At 41.4% G+C, this 19,107-nt stretch overlaps 2 protein-coding genes across 6 annotated transcripts in view; both read right to left on the reverse strand.

Moving 5' to 3' along the window:
• Positions 1 to 13,479, reverse strand: part of camsap2b (calmodulin regulated spectrin-associated protein family, member 2b) — a 37,043-nt gene extending 23,564 nt beyond the window's left edge. For all 4 annotated transcript variants that reach the window (XM_074651094.1, XM_074651092.1, XM_074651093.1 and 1 more), the window contains exons 1-2: positions 12,817 to 13,479; positions 6,440 to 6,699 (exon numbers count right to left, since the gene is read on the reverse strand). In XM_074651094.1, coding sequence (XP_074507195.1) covers positions 6,440 to 6,699; positions 12,817 to 12,958 — 402 coding nt within the window. In that variant the 5' untranslated portion in view covers positions 12,959 to 13,479. The remainder of the gene's footprint in view (positions 1 to 6,439; positions 6,700 to 12,816) is intronic.
• A 3,013-nt stretch (positions 13,480 to 16,492) lies between these two features.
• On the reverse strand, positions 16,493 to 19,107 carry ticam1 (TIR domain containing adaptor molecule 1). 2 transcript variants are annotated; one of them, XM_074651096.1, is made up of 3 exons: positions 18,889 to 19,107; positions 18,676 to 18,801; positions 16,493 to 18,490 (listed from the first exon to the last, which is right to left on the reverse strand). In XM_074651096.1, the coding sequence occupies exon 3, from the start codon at positions 18,344 to 18,346 to the stop codon at positions 16,556 to 16,558; it is 1,791 nt and encodes a 596-aa protein (XP_074507197.1). In that variant the 5' UTR covers positions 18,347 to 18,490; positions 18,676 to 18,801; positions 18,889 to 19,107; the 3' UTR covers positions 16,493 to 16,555. The 2 variants fall into 2 exon arrangements, with proteins under 2 accessions (XP_074507197.1, XP_074507196.1); XM_074651095.1 differs by having other exon boundaries at positions 18,676 to 19,107.

The following is a 19,107-nucleotide window of genomic DNA, read 5'->3' on the forward strand; positions in this document are numbered from 1 at the left end:
GCCATAGTGATATTTTGGGGGGCATATTATGCCTTTTTTAAATTGAGTTTTAATTGACAGTAGAGAGATGACAGGAAATGAGGGGAACAATATGTAACAGAGGTGTCCAGCTGCACTCAAACTGGGGCCATTGCGGTTCAGGGTCTGCACCTTAAACCCCTCGACCAGTGGTTCCCAATCTTTTTCATGTCAAGGACCCCTAAACTGACACAAATTAGACCCCCATTTGATAAAAATTTCCCTGGGTCCCCCATCTGATAGGATTTTTTTTCTTTTAGATGTTTTATTACAGAAAGTGTATGAAACCCATTACCAAAATAGTCATACATTCTGTCACTGTGTTACTTATGGATGGAATTATAGTGAGAATAAAGTATTTCCCTTTTTCTAAGGGACCCCCTGGAGCCCCATCGAGGACCCATGTGAGTCCGCGGACCCCACTTTGAAAAGACTACCCTAAACCACCAGCATCCGTAACAAAGAAACAAATTCTCAATTGATTTTCTTTAGAATCACACTGGCTTTATTTCCTTTGTGAGGATTTGTGTTTGTTAACTTCAGCTGGAGCTCAATAAAGCCACTGTGCACTATGTAAGCAAGGATCTTGCATGTGCCGCACACACTTTTGTTTGCTCAGCGTGTAGTATGTAGCAGGCCTAGTTCACTGTAGCTACTCACAGTAGTAAAACACGCTTCAAACCTACTACTGTATGTCTTGTGATGTCAACTGAGGCAGTTTTTTGGACACCAGGAAGTTGCTGAGATGTCAGCTGATTAATCCTTCGAAAATCTGATCCATCCCTCTGAAACACACTTTTAAACATCTGTACATGTAGAACTACTTTTATAGTGCACACATTACCTAATGTGGTTTTACCAGCCATCAACACCTAAAGCACACAAAGCTTGACATTCTCCTGGCCTTTCTAATCCCATTCCAGGCCGGTCAGACCAACAGACCTCCTCTTCCCTTTCCTGTCACACCACCGGGTCAACTCAAAAACATTTGCGCTCTGTGTGTACGTCTGCGTGCAACCTAACTGAACAAACACCTATAAAGTCAGGTGCTCCGGGATGCAGGTGACTCACACCAACAGACACAAACAAGCACTGAGACCTCGTCCCACCGCAGCCCATACAGGCCTCCATTCATAACCACGCAGCCTCTTGTAACAGCCAGTGTGACCGAGTGTTTCCCCAAGAAACCAACTACTGATCCAGCGGCGCTACGACTCTGGACTGCTGCTGGTGCTCAACGACTGCCAGTCTAAACAGACAGCGTGTACCGAAGAAATACGGCGGTTAGAAACAAACTCCTCATGGAAATAAGTGCTGAAATACGTGAATAAACTGGACTTATGTGTCAACTGATGTCATTAATTGGTCCTTTACTGAACAGTTGTTTGTAGACACTGATGCAATGCTGACCTGTATAATGATGCATGCAGGTGGACAAACAGTATGTTATACTGAATGCCACAGCTGTAGTGTATTAAATGGGTAAACAGGATCGGAGCCTGATATTGAACTGTCTATGAAACAGTCTGCAGACAATGTTTTGAATTCCTGCATCTGCAGGATATTGCCAGATATTTGACATTCTCCTCCAGATGTACAGTAGCCGGTCTGAATGACAGAGAGACAGAGAGACGGAGAGGGAAAAGGAGAGACAGACAGAAAGACAGAGAGAGGCAGAGACAGACAGAAAGACAGAGAGAGGGAGAGACAGGCCGAGCAGCTTGGACTGGAGCTGGAGATCCAGAACACATGATTTTCATGAAAACCCACTGAGCTTTTTCTGTGATTGAAGCTTTTCTGAACTCATTTGCATAAAACCCCCCTAAATCTTTAATGCTGTTAAGAAGCTTGTGAAGGTGTGTGTGTGTGTGTGTGTGTGTGTGTGTGTGTGTGTGTGTGTTAGGCGAAGAAGCAACATGAATTTTAAATGATAATGACAAGTAATTTTTTTGATTTATGTTTCATTAGGGTTTTTGTAAATTAACATCTGCATTAAAACACAAAACATGGATCACAATTTTGTTTGCCTACTGTATTTAGTGGTAAAAGTTTGACTATCATTTGGCAAAAGTGTTTTGGGACTTTTCTAAGTCACTGTATGAAAATTATTAGAGGGCGATTATGTATTTTTTCTTTTTGCTGAGGGGAGGGTAGAGTATGTTTTTGGGAGAGCAGGAGAGGGTCTTTTAGAGTAGTAGTATAATATTATGACTGTATAGTAGTGACAGTGTGTAACTTGTCATTTTTACATTTATATTTGAGCACAAAATAAACAAACAACCTAAAGCGTGTTAATTAATGAGCTTTAAGGCCGCTACACACTGTTGTTTTTTTTGTGTAATTAATTTGCATGTCAATATATTTTTGTCATGAGTACTTTCACACAGAACGCAAATATATAGCGGCGCAAAAGCAACGTAATTATATTTTTTATTTTTTATGGAACAAGATCAATTTTCTGAGCTTTCACACTATGAATAAAAGCATCAACCAATGTATTCAGATCTAACATGCATGTGTGTATGTACAGTATATACTGTGTGTGTGTGTGTGTGTGTGTGTGTGTGTGTGTGTGATATGTACATATAGTATGTGAGTGTGCACGAGAGACAGACAGACAGGTTATATGGAGTCACAAATCTACAGACTGTTCTCATATCCACAGACAAAAAATCACTACTGTTGACACTACCGGACGGATTTAAAAACCATGTGCTGTCTCGTATCCCTTCACAAAGACCTTTGGGGTGTGTGTGTGTGTGTGTGTGTGTGAGCACAGAAGCAAGTCTAAACCCCTCATGGTGACAGACACGCCTTATAAGGCTGTAGAAATGGCTGATGCTGGTCATAAAGAGCTGTAAAGAGCTGCAGTGCTCACATGCACGCTCTCTAACCGGTGCATCAGTATTCATCACTACTGTTGTATGGCTGCATGAGAGTGTGTGTGCGTGTGTGTGTGTGTGTGTGCCCTTGATCAAAGGCATCTATAGGAAAGCACAGTACAGCTGAGCAAACAGATAATGAAAGTAACCTCTTCCTCCACAAACATCACAAGTGTCCATTCAGTGCAGGTACACACTGAGAAATGAGCTACGATCTGAGCAACACCAGTGTTTTTTATTGTACAACTTTACACCTACATGTCTGGCTCTGTTGAGATGTTGAGATTAACTGTTTGTCCCCTAAAAATAATGGCCGCTATCGCTATCTTTCTCACACACACGTCCATAAAATCCTCCCAATCTCTCAGCGCTGTTCGGCAGGAGGCTTTTAGTCGGAGGGTACACGCCCCTCTGCAGGAAAATTCAATTACCGCTACGGCTCCCTCGTCTCCATCACTTTCTTTGTCTTAGTGTTTTAACACTTGGAGGGCATGCATGTGCGAGACAGAGAAAAAAAGTGAGAAAGTAAAGCTAGAAAAGGACACACAGGTCTTGTGTACACTGCAGGAGGTCTGACAGCTCTTTGGAGGTGTGTGTGCATGTGTGTGTATTGTGGGAGGGGGGGCTCTCATTTGTGCACCAGACATGCTTTGACTCACTGTGAGACCCCACCCTCCACAGTGCTGCAGTAGTGTACATCACGTCTTCCTCCTCTCCACTCCCTGCACTCCGCTCTACGTCTCCCTTTTCGTCCCCTCCTTTCCCCTCTTTCCAGATGGTCATATTAACAGTGGGCCTTTTCCACTCGTTCTCTGGCACACACGTCGTCCCGCTCGCCAAAAAGGCAATACCTTCCCTCTCCTCTATCTTTCCTTCCCGCCTATCCCCATCTACCCCTTTTCCAATCGTCCTCCTGTAGACTTCCACATCTTCCATCTTTCCTCCGTTCTCTTGCTCTACTTTCCTGCTTCCTCCTGGATTACAGCCAAATGGCAGCCCCCCTAAACTCCATCTTCCTCCCCGTTCCCTCCTTCTCTCTATATATCCATTCGCCCTCTGACAGACTGTTTCGCTCCTCCTCCTCCTCCTTCTCCTCCTCCTTGACACGAGTTATTCTTCTGTTGCACAGTATTTGGAAAACCATGAGGTCATCATTTTCACCGCAGATATACCATAACCCAAAATGAAAAGCCTCGACTTGAGCGTGACTGAAATGATCCTGCTGACTCCGCAAATAACACACACAGGCAGCTCTTGTGCAGCAGAACCGATCTAATGAATTCAAAAGGGCACAGAGCTAAAATGAGGATGGACAGGTTAATGTGTGCTACACAAATGAAGGTCAATAGTCGTAGGGAGACGATGGGCTTCGGGCTCCATTTGTCTACTTAACACTGACACTAAATCACACAGAACTAGAGAGACGCAGAGAGAGATCTATATGCACTTTTATAGGTGAGAAAGAACATGGGATCATTAAGTGCCGCACTCATCATTACCACCTTCATGACATCCTCAGTCAATGAGTGACGTAGTGAGAACAATCAACCATAAAAACGCCCTTGAATAGTGACTTTGAATTATCCTCTTGAGCACAAGCAACGGGCAAATGAAATGAAACACTCGGTACAGCCTGAGAGAGAGAAACATGTGAAATATGATAAAGCTACAGTTAAATATTCAGGAGATAACAATGTCCCGGTCTCATTTAATCCACAGAGATAAGAGTTCGGCTGAGACAGAGGTAGGAAAGGATAAAAAAAAAGAGACCATGACAGATGTGGCAAACAGAGAGTTGAGGAAAGACACAGTAAGACAGACAAGGAGATGGAGAGCACGAGAGGGAGGGAGGGAGGAGAGAGGGTGCACTGCAATGCAGACACCTTTTAGCGTCAGCAGAAGTGCCCCTGACGCTCTCCAGCCATGCGTGTGCTAACAGTGTGTCTGGATCTGTTCCCACAGACTCACCCTTCTTAGACTAAAACACCGTTAATGCACTCTTCTGGGGCTCAGAATCAAATCCATCCTACTCACAGTGCAGTAAAAGGTGGCGGTATTATGTTTAACAATGAGCTAATCAATCGATCAGTCAGCCATCGGGAAATTATGGGCAGTTATGATAATTGCTTGAGTCTAGAGCTGCATTAATGGATTAGTTGTCAACTATTAAATGAATCGCCAATTGTTTAGATAATCGGTTTGAGTCATTTTTTGAAAAAAAAAAGTCAAATTCTCTGATTCCAGCTTCTTAAATGTGAATATTTTCTGGTTTCTTTACTCCTCTATGACAGTAAACTGAATATCTTTGAGTTCTGGACAAAACAAGACAGTTGAGGACGTCATCTTGGGCTTTGGGAAGCACTGATCAACATTTTTCCCAATTTTCTGACATTTCATACAAACAAGTAATTGATTAATCAAGATATTAATCGACAATGAAAATAATCATATTTGCAGCCCTACTTGAGTCATTTCTCAAGCGAAAATTTCCCAAATTAGTTTGTTACAGCCTCTCAGATGTGAGGATTTTCTGCTTGTCTCTGTTTAATATTAAGGTAAACTGAATATCTTTGAGTTTTGGACTGTTGGTCGGAAAAAAGGAGCAACATTAATACATTTATTTGGCATTTGTCTATATTTTCTGATACTCAAATATATCTAGACTAAACTATAATCCCCGACACAAAAAAATAATGAATTTTCAGATTAAGATCAATCAATAATTATGTTATTATGTACTTCCCTCCGGTGCTGCATACAGTACTGACAGCATACTACTAGAATACCTCTAAGGCATCATGTTCGCCCAGAGCTGTCTAATGACACACAGAGACCCAACAGTGAGTAATGGGTTGCTATAGGAAACCCATCATTAGCGGTTGTTTTTCTCTCAACGGGACAGATCTTGGGAGGACGGACTCTAACAGTCGGACACATGGAGCCGTCCACGCAAACACACTATCATATAACTCACTGAGACACGGCAAAGCACACAGTTACACCCACTGTTATTTATCAAGCATCTGCTGCTTCAAGCTTCTCAAATGTGTCCAAGTGCTGCTTTTATATCGTTGTAAAGGTTATATGTTTGGGTTATTAGTCGACTCATCGGTCGTTTTGGTCTTAGTCGACTGAGATTTCTTTAGTTGATTAGTCATTTTTTATGCTGAATGACTTATTTTCAAGAAATTTATGAGCACATCTCTGGTAAACACAAGATTTAAAGTGGTGCTTTTATGTGATTATTATCGTTTAAATCACGTAATCGATTATTCGACAGACCTAGTTGTAGCCCTGGTTTATATACTTATGCACTTACATGTGTGTGAGCATATGTATGAATTTGCAGTTGAACAGATTGAGATCTAAATCCAGTGATCCCATTTCACACATTGCATCACCATGGTTACTAAATTCATTTTTAAGTGTGAGTGTGAGAATGTCCATTTATGTGCAGTACAGGAAAAAAAACATGCAAAAACCTAAATTAGACTGTAAAATGTAAAATCAGCAGGATGTTTTCAATCATCCCCACTCACCATGTGTATAGGCGTGCTGGTCAGGTCTCTCTCAGTGACCAGTCGGTCCTGGTCGGTGACGTAGAGGCCTTTCTGAGCCAGGGCCTGGATGACGGCGTTGTGTCCCAGTAAAGGTTTGACAGCATCGCTGCGGAGGATCAGGCTTCCCGCCCGGCAGTAGAGCTCAGCAGACTGGAGCAGGCAGGCCACCGGAGGCTTCAGGTGCTCCTGGTTGTACTGGTCCCTGTATAGAGGCTCCACCAGCTCCTCTGGTACCGCATCTGAGCAGAGAGGAAGACACAGAGTATATGGGTTAGAGCTGATATTGATCAATGCATCTCCAGAGAAGCGAACACTGAATGCATGCAGGCAATAAATAAAAACTCTATTATTCTTTATTTTACTGCCTTTGTTGTTGTTGCTATGACGCCCCTCTTGTACATTGTAGCTCAGAGCCTCGCCTTCGTGGTCACAACCAGCTCAAAGCTTGTTGCACACATACAATCACACACACAGAAAAGATGATGTCCAACACAAAACCTCCTGAACATCATCACTGAAAAGTATATAACGTAGAAGGAAGTGAGTTCAGTTGGAGGTGAAGCAGGCAGAGAGAGCGTTTTCACTATCACAATAAGAAGCACGCCAATGTCATGTGTGTATTTGTTGGTGCTTATCTCACTGGAGATCCACACAGGACATCTTGTGAGCACAAAGCCACAGTGTGTGTGTGTGTGTCAAGTATGTGTGTAGACGGGAGTGTATGTCACGAAGCATGGAGTACCCTCTAATCCTGTTACCTCATTCAGTAAATCTGATTTGAAGAAAATAGCTGAACACACACACACACACACACACAGCTACACTTCCAGGACATACTTTGTTGTTGTTAACCACATGTTGTGACTCAAGGCTATACTATACTAGTCATCAATCTGTCATTGAATTACATATACACTCTATCTATGCACCTCTATCCCCTGTGTGTCACTTTAGTCAGACTAGACTCTTGTATAGGAATGTGTGCATGTGTGTGTGCTCGTGTATTCCTGGTGTGTGGGGTCATTTCCTCTCTGCCTGCGTCTGAATCACACTGGAGGAAACAAAGGACAGTAAAGGAATCTGTCTTAAAGGTGCAGCTTTCTGCTCTTTAATCCTCAGAAATAACAACAACACTGTGGAGGCAAAAGAGCTCAACAAAACAACACAATAAACTGAAATATTTAAAGCACAAAATCCATTAAGCTTGTGATCAAACCTCTGCAGTTTTTCCAGTGGCTGTGGTTGGTGCAGCCCTCCCAGCACCGGGTGATGAAAAGAGATATTTAAAGCTACAGGCCGACGTTTAAACCACATCAACATCTACTTTATAACAAGCCCTCCTGTGTCTAGTGAGTCACAACTACTAAACTCCTAAATCAATCCTACTCTTCTCTGAATGTCTATAAAGATGATTAATGGATCTGTATTTAATGAAGCCTCTGAGAATACAAATTTGGGAACTAAAGAAACATTTGTGGGATGTAATTATGGCTCTTTTGATAGAAATGGTTAGTTACAGTACACTCTTTGAAGAGAAATCCCTATTCAGACAAGCTTTCTTTTCAGATAATGGCACGCTTTACGTGTTTAATCAGATGACCTTTAAGATTCCAGATTAATAAAATCCTTTAACAAAACAATAGAAGAACAGCAGGCCACAATAGAACAGAGAGCAAGCTTTTCTAGAGTTCATGAAAATCTGCCTCGTCAAGTGAAAACCCCCTCCTTTGTGTTGGCCATCAAAGAGGAAACAGACAGGAAGTAGCTGCCACAGGAAGTCCAGGCACGGGGAAGACTGCTCCCCTGGAGACCCCCGGGATCACAGCTCAGCATACACAACATCACGGTCAGCACTGTTTATCTCTGCTGGCTAACTGCGCTCTGTTAAAAACTCAGTTAGTGATCTGGACTGCCAACTGGTAATGATTTCTAAAGTTTATTTTTACAGAGTTTAGATTATTAGTACATTAGCTTTGACTTATATTGCTGTTAGTACGTGGTGTTAGCACACATGTGTATATGCATAAAACAAAGTTGTGACTTATATCTCTTCGAAATGGCTGGTTTACCTATTCAAGACAATATGAGGTGATTCAGAAACGGTGGTAAAAATGGTCAGGATAGTTCATTTACACGCAAATCCGCTCTTCTCAAGATGTATAGATAAGGATTATTGTGAATTCGGTCGCGATGGTTTGTCATTTTTAAAAAGTGAGTCCCCAGAAAAGAAGTTTTGGAAACACTGGACAAGATAATAATTTAAAAAAATATACTTCAAACCAACAGATTATTTGGCTACTTGGGTGAAATATCTGGCTCTTTAGCTGCTAAATGCTCCACTAGGTTCACCAGCTAGTTGTGAACCATGTCTAGCTGTCATTGGGTAATGGGCAGGTAGCGTACAGTTGATTTTTACAATTTATTTTGCTGAAAACTGCTGCGACTAAAAACGACTCTATGAGAGTGGTGAGAGTGAACCGAACCTTTCTACCGGTCATGTCTTGAAGGTATCCCGCATATTGAGAAAACTTGCAAAAACCCTCGCGAGACTCGCTGCCCGATGACCTATCCTGACCATAACTATTCAAGGTCAATGCCTAACTATAACCATCTCGCAAGAGTTTTGCAATATACGCGTTACCTTCTAAACAGGACCCTTTCTACCATCTGAGCTACAGGATGGATGCCAACGTAGGTTACAAATTATCTCTCATAATTTGCTGCATGATGGCTGGTGGCAAATGTATTCATGTACTGGGTATCCAATATTTATTTTCCTATACACATACATGCTACGTAAGCATGAGCTGGCTTCTCATTTCAAAGTAATGCAACATATGAAACACGGAGCACAAACTCATGAACATCACTGCACAGCTGTCAGATGATCAAAGCCTGAAAGGCCCTTCAGTTCAGGGACGGAGTATGCATGTTTTCATTCAAGCCATTCACTACACCATCTGATTTCACTGATCAGTTCCTGAATCGCTTTAGAAGCAAAGTAGTATTCATTCCAGCATGGCTGCAGAGAATACTTTTTTTAATACTCTATGTGGTCATTTTTTTCGTTGTTTTAAGTAATGGAGTTGAAGAAGAACGGCCTCTTCTGAATGAGCTGAATAAAGGTTAGTGTTGGCGACCTGTGGTTTACATTACTGCTGTGACCTGCGTGAGTCCAGCCAGAATCGCTGCGGTATCTGTGCCGCAGCTGAGAATGTGATGTCACCCTTTGGTGTAAACTCACCATTCAGATTTGATTAGATATTCAAATTATAACCGCATATTGATGTTGAGTGCAGTTACGTTGAACCAACACTGAGGCAAACAAATGCCAGACAGTGAGTGACTAGTAACCACCAGCTACATTAGTCCCAAGAGACCAAAAAATCAATGCTGTTCATGCATCGATTCTTAAAGCTCTCCTCCACTCACACACACACGTGTTACTTCACTTAGACGTTTGGAGCTTCAACGTGCAGAATGATGCACGTGCAGAGTTAAAAAAAATGAAAAGTGTTTTCACACTCACACTGAGAATGTGCTTTTCAGTAAAGTAGGAGGCATTTTGTGTCCCGCAGGAAAAACTTTTGATTTGATTCTGGATTTTTCAATACGAGAGAGAGGGAGTAGATGTAATTCTAACAATGTTTAACACGTTAATTGAACTTTTTGTGGGAAAATCAGGCACAAATAATGACAGAGTAGTTTTAAATGCCTTGGTGGAGATCTTTAACAATAGTTGAGGGCTAGCACTTTACGCACTTGTTAAAATCTGAGACGACCTTTGTTGCTCATCTGAGGCCAACATGGAGACACAGCAGGACAAAAGTGTGGACACAGTAAAGCTGTGCTCTGACATTCATTACACGCCCACTCACGAACCTCCACATGCACTAATGTGTTTGCCTCATTACTATCAGACCATCTTAAAAGCCATTTGCTTTCTTTTGATTTTTACTTTGAGGGATGTGCACGTAATTGTGCTTTTCTTGTCTCTTCCCCCCCGTCTTCTTACTGTCAATCACTTTGTTTTAAAAAGTGCCATATGCATATTTTTTACTTCCTTGCTTTCTGCTGCACACTATGCATATACTGTACGTGGTCAGCACAACGTTGCTTATGCAAATCCATCTCTCTGAAGTTTCAGCACAAACTTTCAGCTGAGGAGAGAGTTGTTACATCTGAGCGCCACCAGATCCAAACCATCCATCCAAACTAGGCCAAACAAAGCTCTGAGGAGGACTGGTTACATGAAGTGGGCCACAGTGCTCGGCGGCGCTGGGAGTTGAAACTGTGTCACCACAAGGGATGGGAATAAAAACAAGGCGGCAGAAGTATGCTAACAGCCGCCGGTCTTCATTCTGAACTGTCCTCTACCTTGTGTGTCTCCCCAACATTAAGAGTAGAATAAGTGAGTCATGTGCAGCTCTATTTGGCGCTCGCTGTTGGATCGATGTGTGTGATTCAGACGTCTGTCTCTGTCTAGGTTTGTCTGTCTGTGTGAGAACTGTACACGGAGGAGCAGCCGCTAAAAGCATTCATTAGGAGCTGGAGTAAACGTCTGGGTTTGAATTACTCTGTCTTTATGAGGGGAGGCCGCCAGACCACACTGAGGACGGAGCTTGGATACATGTAGTCACGTATGAGCAATAATTACTGACACACATATCCAAATGGAAACATCACCAGTATTGCTGTGAAGAAAAGCAAAACGTAACTGCCTGTAAACTGTTGTGTGCTTCGAAAGGAAAAACTTTAGTAGAGATGAAACAATTAGTCAATTAATCAATTACTTGATCAAACAGAATCTTAACTGGACACTTTTTTGATAATCGATTAAGTTCAGCTCATCTTATTTGCTGTTTATCTTTCTTTTATGTGATAGTAAAAAGAATATCTTTGGGTTTTTGGACATCTGGTCAGAAAAAACAAGACCTTTTAAGACGTCACCAGCAAAAGATAAACTGTTTTTAGTCATTTTTCAAGCAAATATACCAAACATTCCCTGTTTACAGCTTCTCTATTGTGAGGCTTTGCTGCTTTTCCTCATCTTATGTGATAATAATGTGGATATCTTTAGGTTTTGGACTGTTGGTTGGACAAAACAAGACATTTTAAGACATCACCTTGAGCCTTAGGAACATGTGATGGGCATTATTTACTATATTCTGACATTTAATAGAGTAAAAAGAAACCGTTTCACTCATTTTTCAAGCAAATATGCCAAACATTCCTTGTTTACAGCTTCTCTATTGTGAGGCTTTGCTGCTTTTCCTCATATAATGTGATACTAAACAGAATATCTTTGGGGTTTTTGGACTTCTGGTCAGACAAAACAAGACATCTGAGCATTTTTCACTATATTCTGACATTTTATAGAGCAAAAGATTAACTGTTTCAGTCATTTTTCAAGCAAATATGCCAAACATTCCTTGTTTACAGCTTCTCTATTGTGAGGCTTTGCTGCTTTTCCTTTATCTAATGTGATAATAAAGTGATTATCTTTAGGTTTTGGACTGTTGGTTGGACAAAACAAGACATTTTAGACCATTAATCAACATCTTGATTAGATATTTTAGAGCAGATTGGCTGCAAAAAAAACAATGCAAGTGGTTTTATTCCAGAAAAATTATAAACAGTCCGAGTACAAGTCTGTTTACTGTGTGTACATATAGAGTGACATTTGCACTTTTCTGCACTTGTTGACATGATGTATCTTTTTGGCTTTAGACGCTGTTGTTCAGTTCTTGCATTATAATATTTAGGCTTTTTTAGATTGTTTTTATGGGTGTGAACGAATGTTTGTGTGTATAAACATTCAATTGCATTGAATTTTCTGACATCTTTGACTCAAGTTACAACACAGACAGAGTCGAGTCCTTTGCATCTGTTGATCAGCCAGCAGCAAACAGTAAAGATCTGTAGTGTTACATAATAGGTTTAGCCTCAGGTCTGCAGCGAGGAGGAATAATTAGCAGTATAGGCAGGCAACAGGTTAGATCAATGACAGCGGTGACATGACCTATGACCTCCAGGTAGAGATTGTTATATGGAAAACAATGCAAACAAAAATACAACCTAAAATACTACATCAGTTTGATATGACTCTACATGGATAAATAGGACTTTCTATTGCTGCTATTTCACAGAATAGAAGAGAGGAAATACTTCTATTTATAATAACAGTGAAAGTTTAATTGGGTTTGTCTGATTACACGCTGTTGTTTACTGAATAGTCCCCCTGGTCCAACACCACATCAGTCCACATTAATACACATGTTAGATGATAATCTTAACAATGTTTTTCTACTGATTTAATCCAGAGATGGAGATGATTAAGAGGCGCCACCACCTACCCGAGCCGAAAGCCTTGGCCACCAGCCACGTCAGGCTGCAGGAGATCTTGGCCCTGGTGAAGTCGTAGTGGTCGAAGCTCTTGATGGTCGGTACGATGAAGGTCCTTCTCATCCCTCTGTCGTCTGCCGCATCTCCCATCATCTTCCTCTGTTGTACACTGCAGCTGGAGGAGGATTCAGTCAGCCAGAGGAACTCCTCCTGACTGCAGATGATGACATCCCGTCCAGAGGAATTCAATGCAGCAAAAATTTCCCCTTCTTCTTCCCCTGGAAAAAAAAACAAAAAAACTTTGGCCTTGGTTTGTTGGAGAGAGAGAGCACGACTGGGTTGGATGTATACCACAGAGCTACAGCAGCACCATCCTCTCAGCTTTCCCCTTAAACAAGCACCGCGCAGTTCAGCAGCTCTTTAGATTTCCTCCATATTCCCAGACATTATTCTCCTCTCCGACATAACGGAGCAGCTGTGAGGAAGAGGAGGAGGAGGAGGAGGAGGAAGAACCACAGTCCGACACCAGCGGACCGTTTACGCACGTTAACTGAAGATTGTGTCCATGTTGTTCTTCTTTCTCTCTTTTCTCTAACTGTTTTCCTCTCTCCCTCTCTCTCTCTCTCTCTCTCTCTCTCTCTCTCTCTCTCCCTCTCTCTCTCTCTCTCGAGTCTTCTCTGCGCTTTTTCCTGCGGCACTGATAGGAGGATAGCGCGCACTGCGCAGGCGCGATCCACCCACCCAGTCTATTCAGTCCTGACAGGAGTCACCACAATGTAACACTAACCAAGGTGGAGCTCACTGGCACCAGGGTTTCTGACTCAATACCACATGTTTTTCAACGGAGAAATAATGAAGAAAAAAGAAAAAAATCAAAAATCATGTATTTATATATATATATATATATATATATGTATTTATATATATATATATATTAACATATATATAAATATTTAATATTTATTTATAATATTTATTATTTATTTATTATTGATTTATAATATTTATAATATTTATATTAATAATTCTAAAAATATATATCTGTCACAATATTGGCGGATTTACAGATGCTCATAATAGCTGAACATTTTAAAAGAAAAAAAGTCGTGGATACATTTTTTTCCAAAAAAAAACTTATTTTAATTAATTAATTAATTTGATTATAGGCTACTAGAAGACAGAGCAGACAAATTGCAATTACATTTTATTTTAAAATTTGTATTACATATATATCCTCCTGGGAACCGAGTAAAAAAAGTGTCTTCCAATTTCTTTTTTTGTGTGATTTCCTTCCTATTTAGGGTAAAAGAAAATCTTACAATTTTGGCTTTTAAAAAAAAAAAAATTTAGAAGATACAAAAAATTGACACATTATGGCTGTAGCGTGATATTAAACCAAGAATACATTCAACTTGATAATTATCACTGGAAAGCCCAGGATGTCCTCTTTACAATACAAGACTTAAGACTTTTACACACACACATCTGTGGGAGATATGTATTTTGTACACCACTACTTTTACCTCTGTAAATATTTTAGGAACTACATGAACTTGTTTTTGCTTCACAGTTCATTTTTACAATATCTAGAGTCTTAGAAAGGGTAAGAAGGTGCTTATTAAAGATGTCATCAATGGCGTGTACAGACTCTTACGGGCAGGAGACAAACTGATAAAGGGATGCGAACCAGGGCCCCTCCTGGGTTGTAGGCTAAAGTGCACATGCTGAAATAGTCCTGCACCTATAGATAAAACTGAGTTTAGGCTGAATTAGAGCACATAAGTCAGTCTAGGATGATAGCCTGAGTGAATAGGATGCCCTAATGGTTGTCACCTTGTTTTTGTGACAGTCAAACCCGGCTTCACCTGAACCATCAAGAACATTAAAATACACTTAAATTCCTAGTCACTAAAATATGTGAGCCAGTAGATCATTTTAAATACCAAGTACATTTTATTTTAGTAATGTGTAGAAAGTTTGACTGCAGGATGTTTATCAAGACTTTTCGATTGTGGTGTTGCAACTTCTTAAGTTAAGGATTTGAATACTTCTTCCTCCAATGATTAAAGGCAGAATAAGCAGTTACAGGAGTAGATTGAGTAGGAAACAAACATACACATATGGGTTATACGGCAACAGCCATGCTTTTGGCGTCACTTACAGTATGTTATAGACCATTTCAACAGAATTGCGTTACTAGGCAACAGCTTGGGTCCATGTGTACTTCCTGTCAGCTTATGTCATTCACAGACACTGCAACAGGATATAAACTAGGACACAGTTGGAATGTTTACGTTTACAACTGTGACATGGCCTATAGCGTCACTCTTGATCTTTTGGAGGTTGTAGCGGGCTCAGTTTTTCAGGGCTAGAGTGAAGATATTTGTATCCATTGTTACCAACCATGTCATGCTAGCTTGCGAGAAGGAGGATAAATAACGCTCCAAACTTACACAAAATTTTGGCGAGGACAAAACGCTCATGTCCATTTTCAAAGGGATCCCTTGACCTCTGACCTCAAGATATGTGAAAGAAAATGGGTTCTATGGGTACCCACGAGTCTCCCCTTTACAGACATGCCCACTTTATAAACACCTTTGTTGCCTGTGGTGCTTGAGTTTGCCATGTTATGATTTGAGCATATTTATTTATGCTAATTGCAGTACCTGTGAGGGATCTGGACAATATTTGTCATTGTGTTGTGTTGATAATTGATTTCCAATAATAAATATGTACATACATTTGCATAAAGCAAGCATATTCTCCCACTCCTATGTTGATGAGTATTAAATACTTGACAATTCTCCCTTTAAGGTACATTTTGAACAGATAAAAAATGTGCAATTAATTTGCGATTAATCATGGACAATCATGCGATTAAATATTTGAATCGATTGACAGCCCAAATGTCAAAAAATGTCTATGTTAGCTGGATACATGGGTAGGTCCCATTAAGCCTGAACCAGAGCAGATCACTAAAATCTTCACATTAATTTTACTACTGTAGTTATTGGCAACCACTGATGCTCAGTATTTTGTTAACAACCGTCTGCTTGATGCTGTTGTCCTTGGTAACTAAGAGAGTTGCCACAGAGACAGGAGGATGATGAGATGACATAAGAGTCGAGGTTAGACAAGGATATAAATGAGTATATTTTGGAGATTGTTTCAAATGCTTGAAACTTGAGCTGATCACCAAATACGTTTCAGTTTTACAGTTACTCTTACACAAAACTGTGCCTTCACACAATTATTTAAATTTGCACACACACACTGACACAAACACTTGGAATAAAATAGAAAATATTAAAGATTTTATTTCATCTCTTTTAGCTCTCAGATACCAGAACAGTGATGCTACTGGAGGACACTGCACCTCAGTGAGGAGTGACATTGCTCTCTAGTGTCTAAAGTGAGTTCACACAGCAGAGGAGATCAGGAGGTATACATCACACATTCGGTCAGTAGATGGCAGTCCTCTGCTAAACATTCATCTGAAGCTCTTGCTCTAACTCAACAGACTCTTCACTGAGTCCTCTGAAATCATTAAGATGTCTCTTAATTGCTATTCTGACAGTTTTATTGAATATCCCTTCACCAGCATGCTTAACTACAATGAAACAATCTGCATGTGTGAATATCTCACAGTGATTGTAACAGCGCTGACATTTTAGTGTTCAGACAGTGTTTTTCTCTCATTTTCTACAAATACATCGACTCCAGAAAAAGTCTTTTTTTTTTTTTTTATCTTTAAGGCTCCTCTCTGTAAATTAAGTCATCTCTTTCTGCACCTGCACCCAAACTCACAGTCATCTGAGAGTCATTACCAATCATAATGTACTGAGCATTTTCAATGTGAATATTTGGATGTTGTTGTTGTTGTTGTTGCTGTTCTGGTGGCACACTGGGGCCGAGAAGAAGTTGTTGTGCCACTAAAAGCCTCATGTGCTCTCTCTCCAGCCGCTGTGCTGTTGCGAACTCTTGGATCAACTGCTTTTTGTGCTGGTTCACATGCTCCAGTCTCTCCTGTCTCTCTATCTGCATCTTCACCGTCTGCTCTGCAGTCCAGATCTTCCTCTGGGTTTTAATCCTCGCCGGAGACAAAAACCTTTGTATCTTCCTCTCAAAGCTCCTGTTCTCATCCAGCGGATTTATTGCCTTCAAAATCATAGGGAGGTTCTCTTTGGGCATGCGGTTCTCCCGCGGCAGCAGAGGGATAACCGTGTTGTACTTGTGTTTCTTGCTTATGGAGTTGATCAGAGCAGAGTCTGTCTTCAACGTCAGCAGTTGAGTGTTGAAGTTGCGGGTAAGCAGCAGGATAGTGAAGGCCGAGTTGTTGATGGCATCCTCTACGCACCTCAGGGTGCCCTTTCCGGGGACGGCAAAGTCCTCAGAAAAAGTTGCACCTTCACCCTCACCAATGATCCTTTCCATATTCTCCCTAATACTCTCGGCCATATCTGCATCCTCCGGTGCATGGAAGATAACAAACGCATAAAATATGGCCTCTTCCTCCTCTTCTGCATCTTTAGTTTCATGCATTTCACTGGGGACAGGCATCTTGGGTAGGAAAATGTTTGTTGCAGTGGGTAGCGCAAAGTTTGGTTCAGCGGTTGGTTTGGTTGTTTGAGTAAGAGTCTCACTCTGAGCGATAAGACTGTCTGACTTACTGCCCTCTGCGGTTAATGATTCATCCATCTTTGAGGGTTTATTTGCACCAGATAGAGGAGGTTCACTGGATTTAGGCTGAGATGTGTGAGATGCATTTTTTGCTTCACATTCACTAACAAGGAGGACGAGAGTCTTTAGTTTGGACTCATCTGATGTTTCTGGAGTTATTTTGTCACCTTGAAATGAGGCTGTTGGAGGTAAGCTTATCTCTAGATGAGTAGGGTATGAGGGCATTGAATAGGTCGCCTGCAGCGGGCTGGGCGAACTGTAAGCGCTCACTGACTGATCCGGAGACAGAGTGACTTTTAAAGTTCCTTCATCCAGCCTGCTGCTAGGAGGATCATGGTAAGACCCCGACTTGAGATCCTTTGAGGAGCACTCTGCAAACTGAGGCCCGCAGACGACTTTAGCTTCCTCTCTGAGTTGATGATACGCCAGATTCTCACAACTGTTTGATTTTTGACTGTCACCGGAAAGGGCTCTCTCATACGCCAGATTTCTCAGATGTGGATCACACAGCCTCTGTTCTGACAAAACCTTGAAAATACGAGCCAACGCTGCCAAAGATTCCCCAGTAAGCTCTTGCAAACGACCACAATGAACTGCAAAATCGTCTAATTTGCCTCCGCTCATCTGCCACTTCTCAGCCAGATGGCTAGCGAGGTAGTTGTCCTTCAGCATCTGGAGTCTGTTCAGGGCTCGCTCCTCTTTCTGGAGAATAATCAGACACAAGGCGTGGATGATGTTGTCTTCGGGAGACTCACCCAGCTGGAATGTCAGGCTTAGCAGTCGTTGCGTAGGTGCTTTAACTAGTATGTCGAAGACATCTTTCAGTCCCGTCCCCTGGTTTTCTTGTGCCTCGTGACTCATTTTCAATTTTTACGTGCTACTCAACCTCCAGCCTGTTACAGAAGCTGACAGGATCCCACCAGATATTCTCCTATATTCTTAATTTCCTTAAAAAACTTGAGTTGTAGAAGAGAGAGATGTACAATTTCATGGACATTCTTGTTCCTGTAAAGAGATCAAAACACCAGATGTTATGCAGTTTACGGTCACAACATGTTGGGCTATTTCTATCTGACTGCATGTTAAGAAAAAGTTTGTATATATGCCAAATTTAATTCAATAGATCAAACTTGATCCACCGAAGATCAAACTGACACTAAAACAAGCGTAAACTTGATGACATTACTCACCGGCATGGAGTCCTACGAGCCATAACTTTGAATTAAGTGTTTCCAGCTCAAACAAGGAAGTAACCAAGAGTCTCTTTTCCAGCTCAGTCCAACCAGTAGAAAACTATTCTCTCTGAACAGGAAGCTCTTCATGCATTTTGAGGTCGACCACAGAAAAAAACACTGGTGAGTCTTGTCAAACTTTTAATACAAAGTTTATCAGTGATCGTATACCTTGTAGGCCTCTGCTCGCTGGAAACACTGGCCCACGTCCAAACCACCCCCTCTGCCATCTGCCTGCCCACGTCTACTCCGTTTACGCATTGCGCGTAAAGGGTGCGCCATATTAACTGCCATTCCAAACGCGGAGTGGAAGAAGAGGGTTATAAAACCCTCCAACAGAGAGCCTGCATCGATGCCGACTTAACCCAGCTGCACTTACTTACTGTTGAC

Source organism: Sebastes fasciatus, chromosome 11, assembly GCF_043250625.1.
Source record: "Sebastes fasciatus isolate fSebFas1 chromosome 11, fSebFas1.pri, whole genome shotgun sequence".
In the NCBI taxonomy this organism is placed as follows: Eukaryota; Metazoa; Chordata; class Actinopteri; order Perciformes; family Sebastidae; genus Sebastes; species Sebastes fasciatus.

Coding starts and splice junctions, on each gene's coding strand:
- ticam1 (XM_074651096.1), bottom strand. CDS start 18,346: ATGAGTCACGAGGCACAAGAAAACCAGGGGACGGGACTGAAAGATGTC.